Source organism: Oncorhynchus mykiss, chromosome 26 (assembly GCF_057628025.1).
Source record: "Oncorhynchus mykiss isolate SJ-2025 chromosome 26, ASM5762802v1, whole genome shotgun sequence".
In the NCBI taxonomy this organism is placed as follows: Eukaryota; Metazoa; Chordata; class Actinopteri; order Salmoniformes; family Salmonidae; genus Oncorhynchus; species Oncorhynchus mykiss.
Genome location: NC_143047.1, coordinates 18,886,616 through 18,899,064, shown reverse-complemented (window position 1 = coordinate 18,899,064; position 12,449 = coordinate 18,886,616). Strand labels below are relative to the sequence as shown.

The following is a 12,449-nucleotide window of genomic DNA, read 5'->3' as shown; positions in this document are numbered from 1 at the left end:
CAGGTGTATAACTTACAGTGAAATGCTTACTTACAGGCTCTAACCAAGAGTGCAAAACAGGTATTAGGTGAACAATAGGTAGGTAAAGAAATAAAACAACAGTAAAAAGACAGGCTATATACAGTAGCGAGGCTATAAAAGTAGCGAGGCTACATACAGACACCGGTTAGTCAGGCTGATTGAGGTAGTATTGTACATGTAGATATGGTTAAAGTGACTATGCATATATGATGAACAGAGAGTAGAAGTAGCGTCAAAGAGGGGTTGGCGGGTGGTGGGTGGGACACAATGCAGATAGCCCGGTTGGCCAATGTGCGGGAGCACTGGTTGGTCGACCCAATTGAGGTAGTATGTACATGAATGTATAGTTAAAGTGACTATACATATATGATAAACAGAGAGTAGCTGCAGCGTAAAAAGAGGGGTTGGGGGGAGGCACACAATGCAAATAGTCCGGGTAGCAATTTGATTACCTGTTCAGGAGTCTTATGGCTTGGCGGTAAAAACTGTTGAGAATACTTTTTGTCCTAGACTTGGCACTCCGGTACCATTTGCCATGCGGTAGTAGAGAGTCTATGACTGGGGTGGCTGGGGTCTTTGACAATTTTTAGGGCCTTCCTCTGACACCATCTGGTGTATAGGTCCTGGATGGCAGGCAGCTTAGCCCCAGTGATGTACTGGGCAGTACGCACTACCCTTGGTAGTGCCTTGCGGTCAGAGGCCGAGCAGATGTTGCAGCTGTAGAACCATTTGAGGATCTCAGGACCCATGCCAAATCTTTTTAGTTTCCTGAGGGAGAATAGGCTTTGTCGTGCCCTCTTCACAACTGTTTGGACCATTCTAGTTTGTTGTTGATGCGGACACCAAGGAACTTGAAGCTCTCAACCTGCTCCACTACAGCCCGTCGATGAGAATGGGGGCGTGCTTGGTCCTCCTTTTCCTGTAGTCACCAATAATCTCCTTAGTCTTGGTCACGTTGAGGGATAGGTTGTTATTCTGGCACCTCCCGGCCAGGTCTCTGACTTCCTCCCAATAGGCTGTCTCGTCGTTGTCGGTGATCAGGCCTTCCACTGTTGTGTCATCTGCAAACTTAATGATGGTGTTGGAGTCATGCCTGGCCATGCAGTCGTGGGTGAACAGGGAGTACATGAGGGGACTGAGCACGCACCCCTGGGGAGCTCCAGTGTTGAGGATCAGCGTGGCAGATGTGTTGCTACCTACCCTCACCACATGGGGTCAGCCTGTCAGGAAGTCCAGGATCCAGATGCAGAGGGAGGTGTTTAGTCCCAGGATCCTTAGCTTAGTGATGAGCTTTGAGGGTACTATGGTGTTGAACGCTGAGCTGTAGTCAATGAGTAACATTCTCACATAAGTGTCCAGGTGGGAAAGGGCAGTTTGGAGTGCAATAGAGATTGCATAATCTGTGGGTCTAATTGGGCGGTATGCAAATTGGAGTGGGTCTAGGGTTTCTTGGATAATGGTGTCGATGTGAGCCATTACCAACCTTTCAAAGCACTTCATGGCTACGGACGTGAGTGCTACGGGTCTGTAGTCATTTAGGCAGGTTGCCTTTGTGTTCTTGGGATTGAAACATGCTGGTATTACAGACAGGGACATGTTGAAAATGTGAAGAAACCTGCCATTTGGTCAGCACATGCCTGGAGCACACATCCTGGTAATCCGTCTGGCCCCGCAGCCTTGTGTATGTTGATCTGTTTAAAAGGTCTTACTCACGTCGGCTACGGAGAGCGTGATCACACAGTCGTCCAGAACAGCTGATGCTCTCATGCATGCCTCAGTGTTGCTTGCTTCGAAGCCAGCATAGAAGTAATTTAACTCGTCTGGTAGGCTCGTGTCACTGGGCAGCTCGCGGCTGCGCTTCCCTTTGTAGTCTGTAGTAGTTTGCAAGCCCTGCCACATGAGACGAGCATCGGCGCTGGTGTAGTATGATTCAATCTTCGCCCTGTATTGACGCTTTGCCTGTTTGATGGTTTGTCGCAGGGCATAGCAGGATTTCTTGTAAGCTTACGGGTTAAAGTCCACCTTGAAAGCGGTAGCTCTACCCTTTAGCTCAGTGCGAATGTTGCCTGTAATCCATGGCTTCTAGTTGGGTTATGTACGTACAGTCACTGTGGAGACGACGTCCTCGATGCAATTATTGAGAAAGCTAGTGACTGATGTGGTGTGCTCCTCAATGCCATCGGAAGAATCCCCGAACATGTTCCAGTCTGTGATAGCAAAACAGTCCTGTAGTTTAGCATCTGCTTCATTATAGATCGAGTCACTGGTGCTTCCTGCTTTAATTTTTGCTTCTAAGTAGGAATCAGGAGGATAGAGTTGTGGTCGGATTTACCAAAATGGAGGGCGAGGGAGAGCTTTGTAAGCGTCTCCCTCGTGTGTGTGGAGTACAGGTGATCTATAATTTTTTTCCCCTCTGGTTGCACATTTAACATGTTGATGGAAATTTGGTAGAACTGATTTAAGTTTCCCTGCATTAAAGTCTCCGGCCAGTAGGAGCGCTGCCTCTGGGTGAGTGGTTTCCTGTTTGCTTATTTCCTTATACAGCTGAATGACTGTGGTCTTAATGCCAGCATCTGGCTGTGGTGGTAAATAAACAGCCACGAAAAGTAAATCTGAAAACTCTCGAGGCAAGTAGTGTGGCCTGCAATTTATCACAATATACTCTACTTCAGGCGAGCAAAATCTAGAGACTTCCTTATATTTCGTGCACCAGTTGCTGTTTACAAATATGCACAGACTGCCCCCCCTCGTCTTAACGGAGTGTACTTGTTACTGTCAGTGTCCTGAAAGCTGAATTTTACTCATGGACATGGAGGCAATTCCTGTACACATAAGTGCATAAACACTCTTATTAGACAGGAAAATTATAAAAACACCATGTTACTGGAGTCCCTCACCTGATAGAATATATGGAAGCTCCTCTCTCCAGGATTCCTCATGACGACGCGTGATTTCTCCAACAGGAAGTTGGAGATTTTCCCTCCATCTGGCTCGCCGCCGGAGCTGAACTGGATCTCAAAGTATTTCCCCTGAAGGAGGAGAGTGTGGCGCTTTAGTATCAGCGAAGGCCTTGCTAAAGCTAAAACCCAGACTTCACAGAGCAGGAAATAACAACCATCACATGAGTTGTACTTCGGGTGCACACCTGCAGCCCAGTGGTGTGTGTACTAAGGCTTGAACCCTTTCTCTCTCTCCCTTTCCTTCTTTCCTCCAGACAGGTCTGTCCTCCGTAATGTCTATCCCATTCCCAACCAGTCTGAGGCCCCAGAGTGCACTGAGACACTATTCATACAGGGAGACTTCCTCAACCATTTCTCAGACCATGAGTCAAACCTAATTTACTTTCCCCAAACTAAACCAGGAAAACTAAGAACAGAGACAATACTGCCTTGTCTGTCAACCTGAATACAATACTTACCACTAAGCTCTGTTGTGAATGCTATAAGTGGGTAAACTGGCTTTAGAGGACACTAAAGTCTGCCTTTAAAACCTCTCTCCAAGCTAACTGTCTTTAAAGTATAGTATGTGTTTTTCTATGTGCATCTTTACTAGCAGTGGAGTGCCCACTCTTTCTGGACAGTGTGTCCCCACAGCCCTGGTAAACCAGGCCACACGAGGCTAGCAGCCCCAGCCAAGAGGAGACGGGAGAAGGCAGTAACATAGCTTATAAAAAGAGGAGCACACTAATTCACTATCTCCTTTTTTTCTCTTCTCTATTTGCACTGGACGTCCTTGTGTTTGCTTTGGTTCCAGAAACAACCGTGAAGCAGCTTCAAATCATTCCAGGGCAAAACACAGTGCCAACCATATGATGTTAGGCGCCCCCATTCCGGTAATAATATATATATATATTTTTTAAAGAGAGATTTGGAAAGACGTGGGACCCTTACAAATCTGCTGGAGTTGTTGTTCCTCACTGTCTTGGCGTTCCCGAAGGCCTCCAGGAGGGGGTTGGACTGGAGGATGATGTCTTTGACGTGCTGTGAGGGAGCAGACAGACAGTAGGCTCGTTTTAGGGACTGACAGGTAGGGTATAGAGACAGTGGGTAGGGAGACACTACTACACTCTGCAGTGATGCACATCCCTGCTGGCAGATTCAACATGCACCGTCTCTGGAACTTTCCACCGTCGCTCCGCTCTCATAGCATCTGGAGCAAATTATCTTTCCCATGAGCCATCTGCATATCAGGAGCCCATGAGTTTTAAAATCAGCACAGCGTCGTGGAGGCCGAACTATTATCCTCTCTATTATTCAATGTGAAATGGTAGCATTTCTTTGAATCCTTTTGCGTCCCTGAACCATTGTCCTCTATGAAGAAAAAAACTTTAGTGGCATGGCGGTTCGAGTGTAACAGATTATTGAACTTACCCCAAGGCTCAGTTAAACCTTACATACAGTTGAAGTCGGAGGTTTACATATGAGTTTTAATGACCCCAACCAAAATGTATTTCACCACTCCACAAATTTCTTGTTAACAAACTATAGTTTTGGCAAGTTGGTTAGAACATCTACTTTGTGCATGACACAAGCAATTTTTCCAACAATTGTTAACAGACAGATTATTTCACTGTATCACAATTCCTGTGGTTCAGACGTTTACATACACCAAGTTGACTGTGCCTTTAAACAGCTTGGAAAATTCCAGAAAATTATGTCATGGCTTTAGAAGCTTCTGACAGGATAATTGACATCATTTGAGTCAATTGGAGGTGTACCTGTGGATGTATTTCAAGGCATACCTTAAAAATCAGTGCCTCTTTGCTTGACATCATGGAAGAATCAAAAGAAATCAGCCAGGACCTCAGAAATAAAATTGGAGACCTCCACAAGTCTGGTTCATCCTTGGGAGCAATTTCCAAATGCCTGAAGGTACCACGTTCTTCTGTACAAACAATAGTACGCAAGTATAAACACCATGGGACCATGCAGCCGTCATACCGCTCAGGAAGGAGACACGTTCTGTCTCCTAGAAATGAATGTATTTTGGTGTGAAAATTGCAAATCAATCCAAGAACAACAGCAAAGGACCTTGTGAAGGTGCTGGAGGAAACAGGTACAAACATATCTATATCCACAGTAAAACGAGGCCTATATCGACATAACAAGAAAGGCCTCTCAGCAAGGAAGAAGACACTGCTCCAAAACCTCCATAAAACAGCCAGACTACGGTTTGCAACTGCACATGGGGACAAAGATCATACTTTTTGGAGAAATGTCCTCTGGTCTGATGAAACAAAAATAGAACTGCATGGCCATAATGACCATCTTTATGTTTGGAGGAAAAAGGGGGAAGCTTGCAAGCCGAAGAACACCGTCCCAACCGTGAAGCACAGGGGTGGCAGCATCATGTTGTAGGGGTGGCAGCATCATGTTGTGGGGGTGCTTTGCTGCAGGAGGGACTGGTGCACTTCACAAAATAGATGGCCTCATAAGGAAGGAAAATGATGTGGATATATTGAAGCAACATCTCAAGACATCAGTCAGGAAGTTAAAGCTTGGTCGCAAATGGGTCTTCCAAATGGACAATAACCCCAAGCATACTTCCAAAGTTGTGGCAAAATGGCTTAAGAACAACAAAGTCAAGGTATTGGACCTCAATCCCATAGTAAATTTGTGGGCAGAACTGAAAAAGCATGTGCGAGCAAGGAGGCCTACGAACCTGACTCAGTTACACCAGCTCTGTCAGGAGGAATGGGCTAAAATTCACCCAACTTAGTGTTGGAAGCTTGTGGAAGGCTACCTGAAACATTTGACCCGAGTTAAACAATTTAAAGGCAATGCTTCCAAATACTAATTGAGTGTATGTAAACTTCTGACCCACTGGGAATGTGATGAAATAAATAAAAAATGAAATGAATCATTCTCCTACTATTATTCTGACATTTCACATTCTTAAAATAAAGTGGTGATCCTAACTGACCTAAGACTGACCTCCTTTTACTAGGATAAAATGTCAGTATTTGTGAAAAACTGAGTTTAAATGTATTTGACTAAGGTGTATGTTAAATTCCGACTTCAACTGTATGGAACTAATCAAACTGCTCTGTGAGAGCCACCTGAGACTTCAAAACACATACAATTCCCAGGTTAAAAACATGCTGTATCTGTCACTCACATCCATTTGCATGCATATGATTCAGGGGCATGGTAATCTGATATGCATCCTTCAGTCAGAAACCGATACAGGGTGATGATAATCAGATACAACAACTCTGCTGTTCAGTCTGTCTCCCCCCACATACACAAAGCACGCCTTCCACAAGCCCATGCACACAGGACTTGGGGAGACCATGTGAATGAGACATGTGGACAGAGTGATTGACAAAGCTAAATTAGGCAGGAAGGGTATTGAGAGAGGTAGGGGGTTTCCAACACAATGGAGACCTTATTCAATAAAACAATAGAAATTCCAATGTCTGTAATATACTACATAAACCGCAGACTTATTTTAAATACATTCTTCAACAAAAGTTACAAGCACACTTTTTAATACATCTTGAAATGATTTAAAAGATGCAAGGCACATAAGACTCATAGCCAGTAACAATGCAGAACCATGTACAGTACATTCAAAAAGTATTCAGAACCCTTACTTTTTCCCCATTTTGTTACATTATTCTAAAATGGATTAAATCATTCCCCCCCCCCCCCCCCCCCCCCCTCATCAATCTACACACAATACCCCATAATGACAAAGAGAAAACAAGTTTTTAGAAATATTTACAAAATTAAAAAACAGAAATACCTTATTTACATAAGTATTCAGACCCATTGCTATGAGACTTGAAATTGAGTTCAGGTGCATCCTGTTTCCATTGATCATCCTTGAGATGTTTCTACAACTGTATTGGAGTCCACCTGTGGTAAATTCAAATGATTGGACATGATTTGGAAAGGCACACACCTGTCTATATAAGGTCCCACAGTTGACAGTGCATGTCAGAGAAAACACCAAGCCCTGAGGTCACAAAGGAATTGCCCGTAGAGCCCCGAGACACGATTTTGTCGAGGCACAGATCTGGGGAAAGGTACCTAAAAAAATTCTGCAGCATTGAAGCTCCAAGAACACCGTGGCCTCCATCATTCTTAAATGAAAGAAGTTTGGAACCACCAAGACTCTTCCTAGAGCTGGCCGCCCAGCCAAACTGAGCAATCAAGGGAGAAGGGCCTTGGTCAAGGAGGTGACCAAGAGCCCAATGGTCACTCTGACAGAGCTCCAGAGTTCCTCTGTGGAGATGGGAGAACCTTCCAGAAGGACAACCATCTCTGCAGCCCTCCACCAATCAGGCTTTTATGGTAGTGGCCAGATGGAAGCCACTCCTCAGTAAAAAGCACATGACAGCCCGCTTGGAGTTTGCTAAAAGGCACCAAAAGGACTCTCAGACCATGAGAAACAAGATTCTCTGGTCTGATGAAACCAAGATGGAACTCTTTGGTTTGAATGCCAAGCGTCACTTCTGGAGGAAACCATGCATCGCTCATCACCTGGCCACTACGATCACTACGGTGAAGCATGGTGGTGGCAACATCATGCCGTGGGGATGTTTTTCAGCAGCTGGGACTGGGAGACTAGTCAGGGTCGAGGGAAAGATTAACGGAGCAAAGTGCTGAGAGATCCTTGATGAAAACCTGCTCCAGAGAACTCAGGACCTCAGACTGAAGGCGAAGGTTCACCTTCCAACAGGACAACAACACTAAGCACACAGCCAAGACAATGCAGGAGTGGCTTCGGGACAAGCCTCGGAATGTCCTTGAGTGGCTCAGCCAGAGACCGATCGAACATCTCTGGAGAGACCTGAAAATAGCCATGCAGCGACGCTTCCCTTCCAACTTGACAGAGCTTTAGAGGATCTGCAGAGAAGAATGGGAGAAACTCCCAAGGGATAACAGGTGTACCAAGCTTGTAGCGTCATACTCGCTGTCAAAGGTTTTTCAACAAAGTACTGAGTAAAGGTTCTGAATACTTATGCAAATGTAATACATTTTTTTTACTTGCAATACATTTGCAAAAAAATCAAGAAACCTGTTTTTGCTTTGTCATTGTGTGGTATTATGTAGATTGATGAGAAAAACAAACAATTTAATCCATTTCAGAAAAAGGCTGTAATGTAACAAAATGTCTGAATATTTTCTGAATGCACTGTACATTGAAAATGTACAGTAATTAGTCATACACCCTTTCCCACATGACTCAGAGCGTGATAGCTAATATTAGCTTTGAACTTGAAACCTTGACTAAAGTACAATAATTCCAGGGTGGAAAAAGCACTATACTAATCAGACTGAAAAAATGACTACCATCACAATTGCGTCTGAGTGGAAGCATCTTGTGATCCAGTTTATATTCCTACAGACTGGAAATTCCAAGCCCTTTTGAGTGAGCCAATAATACCAGGGAGGCTGGTGGAGAGGGGTGGCTTGTGGACAGGACATCTGCTAAGTAGTGTAGGGGCCAGATGGCTGCTGGGGGGTTGGGAACAAGGGTATTTGGGGGTTGGATGGGCTGCTGATGGACTGATAATGATAAATGGGAGGTTGGAGGGAGGGATGGCAGGAGATAGTTTGGGTGGTGCGGAAAAGGGAGGTTTAGACAGGAAACAGCAACCGGTCATTAGGATGGACTGGCGTCATAAGGTACATTGTAAATGACAGTGGATGTGTGTGTGATCGTCTGAGATGAATCACATTTTCACAACTGTAGTTGAGCGGTGTTTACCGGTGTAAAATGGAAGTAGCTTCTCTGGGCTCACCTGCACTTTGGGTCCTCCTCCAGATACTCTGGAGATGTAGCCCATGATGTATTTGGCTGCTACCGTCTTCCCTGCACCACTCTCTCCACTGAAACACAAAGTAGAGAGGTCAGAACGGTCCATATAACAGGGCAGTCCTCTGAAACACAAAGTAGAGAGGTTAGAACGGTCCATATAACAGGGCAGTCCTCTGAAACACAAAGTAGAGAGGTTAGAACGGTCCATATAACAGGGCAGTCCTCTGAAACACAAAGTAGAGAGGTTAGAACGGTCCATATAACAGGGCAGTCCTCTGAAACACAAAGTAGAGAGGTTAGAACGGTCCATATAACAGGGCAGTCCTCTGAAACACAAAGTAGAGAGGTTAGAACGGTCCATATAACAGGGCAGTCCTCTGAAACACAAAGTAGAGAGGTTAGAACGGTCCATATAACAGGGCAGTCCTCTGAAACACAAGGTAGAGAGGTCAGAACGGTCCATATAACAGGGCAGTCCTCTGAAACACAAGGTAGCGAGGTCAGAACGGTCCATATAACAGGGCAGTCCTCTGAAACACAAGGTACAATTCAAGGATGCCCACGTTGTTAGTTAAAGGCTGTCAGTAACCAGATGCTGTAATTACTCTGCTTGCCTTGCTATTCAAGAGGACGTCCCTCTTAGCAACACACAGTTCTGGAAATAACAAGTAAATGAGAGTATACACTTTCTCTGTGGAAATTCAACTGAACCCCGAAGCTGAAAAAGCAGTTTTAGATTTATGGTACCAGACAGTTGCATGTTAAATAACACTCCATGAAAATCTCCTTTAAGCCTGGTTTTAAGAGGGTCAGTAGGGGTTTACCCAAATGCTCCTTTATTGTCTCTTCTTATCCCCAATTAGCATGAAGGTGGCCTACTATTGAAGGAGGGGATTTCTCAATTTGACCCATGGCTCTTTTCTCTTCTCTTCAATGTGTGATGTAGGAACAGAAGTTGAGCCAGTCAAAATGCTCTTCCTTTAATTCTCCCAGCTGAGCCAAACCCTTCACTTCAAATAAACTTTTTTCAAACATCCAGAATTACCAGGTGAAACGCCATCTCTGGACTTCCTGTCCACAGAGACTCCACTTCCTATGTTCACTCAGCTCTCCTTCTCTGTGGTTGATGCCAACCAAAATCAGACTCATCTCAGCAGTAAACCTCCCACTCTAGAAGGGGCTATTAACACGAATCCTGTTTTGTCACATTTGCCCAGTTTCTTTTCTTCCTTCTCTTTCCTCAACCTCTCCTTGTATTTTTCCTCCTGTCCTTTCACTTCACCAGGGTCATACTTATTTAGACATATGTGGTTTGGCAGTGGATGACAGAGGAGTCTGTTTTTTTATTTCATTTTTGAAGGGGAGTCATGTCGGTAATGCCCTTCTGAGACGACCCAGCTGCAGACCGTTAGAGGAAGCCATAAGAAGTCATCAAAGCAACTCTATATGCTTATTCATCTCACTAAGGCCGATACTGGACTCTGCTCCTCTATAGTATTCAGTCTAGCTTGTTACACAGCTATTCAAAACAACTATAACAGTTCTAGATATAGTGGTCACTACAATGCACTCAAAAACAGTCAGTACACTGACTAGTGACCAAATGTGATTCAATGTTCCCTCTAATCTTTGCCAATAAGCATTTGTAGGACCTTCACCCTTAAGAGAACCCATCTACACACGTGAACTTATGGGCATGTTCTTTTCAGCTGGAGCAGGCTAGTGGCTGGAGTTTGAATCACATCCTATTTTTACCCTCCTGAGGGGTGTGCCCATTGTTGTAATTACACAGCACGTAGATGCTTAACACATTGTTGACTGCCTCTCCCATTTATTGGCCAAACAAGGACAGAAGGAGAGTCATGTCGTTATAGACAGCTTACTGTAAAGTACTACATTCAGCACTGAATCACTGATGTCACTCACAGCTCAGCTTGACAAAGAAAGCACCTGAAGTGATCATTACAGACATCAGCTATGAGTGAAACGGAATGCATGCTGAGTATAATGTGGAACGATGGATACCAGTTACGGCAGATTTGTATGATTAGGCACATTGTGTTCCCAAGCCACGACACACACACACACACACACACAGACTGAAGTCTGGCTTCATTTCAACTTATTGGATAGCATAATTTCCTGCAACTGAAAGGTCCTTCCATTAACAGTGACAAAAAACTTAGATGGATTCTCCATGTCATTGTTTCAACAATGACCCATTACCAAGCCTTTCATATCAATGGGGGAGAAAATAACCTTCCCTACAGAACTAATAAGCAGAAGAAAACTGTTATATGAACAGAGGGTAGAATATAGTGTGTCATCAGACACTACATTTCAGGCCACCCTTTGCGGGATAGAGCTGTAAACTCATTGGCCAGAGTCTTGGTAAAGAAGGACGGCAAAAACTGTGCACAACACAAATGGTGCCATGTGATTTGAAATATTGCAGCATCAGTGTTTGTAGAAGTGCAAGCGCTTCTATATTTCATAAGGCATCATTTGTTTTTTAACCACTCAGGGAGATAGTTAATAAAAATGTTATAACTATTTTATGATAATACTCTACATCTTTATTGCCCTTTGTAACTTAGCTTTCCTCTCCCAAGAATTTGAGTGCAGAAAAAGTGAAGTCAGACATTGACAAATAGCCCAGTCAACACCACTTGACCACGTCAGATGACTCATGTCATGTTGAATGACTTCTTTAATAAGTGGGGAAGAAAAAGGTCCAACACATTACAGTGCTGACCACACTGCCTGGACAGCAATTTCATGAAGGGCTTTGTTTGCTGACCTGGTGCATCACAAATCCACTTCCATTCCTTTTATGTGGGTATCTGTACTGGCAGCTGTCTAAACAACGGGAGGAAAGTGCTGAACCAGGGGACATTCGCCATGAGGTAAGCACTACAGTAACCGTCCGGGCCCCGGGCCTCAGGTGACTGGCCCACAACATAAAGCCTCAACTATGAGACAACACTTTTCCCTTGGGAGGCCCCCTCCCACGGGAACCCATTGTACAGTCATGTTATCCACTATAGGCTTCACAACACTAGGGAAGGATCTCTGGACTACCACTAGCTTCCAGGAATCCAGGGCTGTGACCAAACACATTTTAATAGCCAGTTAAACCATTTTACATTTCCTTCTTGACCACTGTTTGGTAAGACCGACTTTGGTTTGGTTCGATCATATTGCTTTCAAATGTCAAGTATTTTCAGCTGAGCGGTCTAAAGAGGAAAGAAAGCTGTATTTGGGGCATGGCCAAAGAGTCCAGAACATTTTCTCTGTGATCATCGGTCTGTCTGAGGCGAATAATCCGTATCCCAGTGTAATATACAGCATACTCCCAAATGTGTTAATTGTCACTACTCATCCTCTCTCAATCCATAACAGCAGAGGAACAGTCCCTTCCTGTGCCGTGAGAGAAGACTCATGCATGAGCAACAAAGTACTATGCAGGTGCAATTCCTGTTTTATAAAAGCAGGAAGCTAATGCATAAATAGACACTGTGCTTTGTTTTCATTCTACATCCTGAGAAATGTTTTAAAATCAACCATTTGCCACAAGAAAAGAGCCTTGAGGCCATATATTTAGACTTGAAAGTGTATTTTCCCAGTGTGCCTTTCCCAGCAGGCTGTGATATGAGGAG

General features: G+C 44.3%; 1 protein-coding gene across 2 annotated transcripts in view; it reads right to left on the bottom strand.

The window, feature by feature from the left end:
- myo1ea (myosin IEa) overlaps positions 1-12,449 on the bottom strand; it is a 63,370-nt gene that overhangs the window by 26,379 nt on the left and 24,542 nt on the right. For both annotated transcript variants that reach the window (XM_021586212.3, XM_021586214.3), the window contains exons 5-7: positions 8,774-8,861; positions 3,912-4,001; positions 2,919-3,050 (exon numbers count right to left, since the gene is read on the bottom strand). In XM_021586212.3, the coding sequence (XP_021441887.3) occupies positions 2,919-3,050; positions 3,912-4,001; positions 8,774-8,861 (310 nt within the window). The remainder of the gene's footprint in view (positions 1-2,918; positions 3,051-3,911; positions 4,002-8,773; positions 8,862-12,449) is intronic.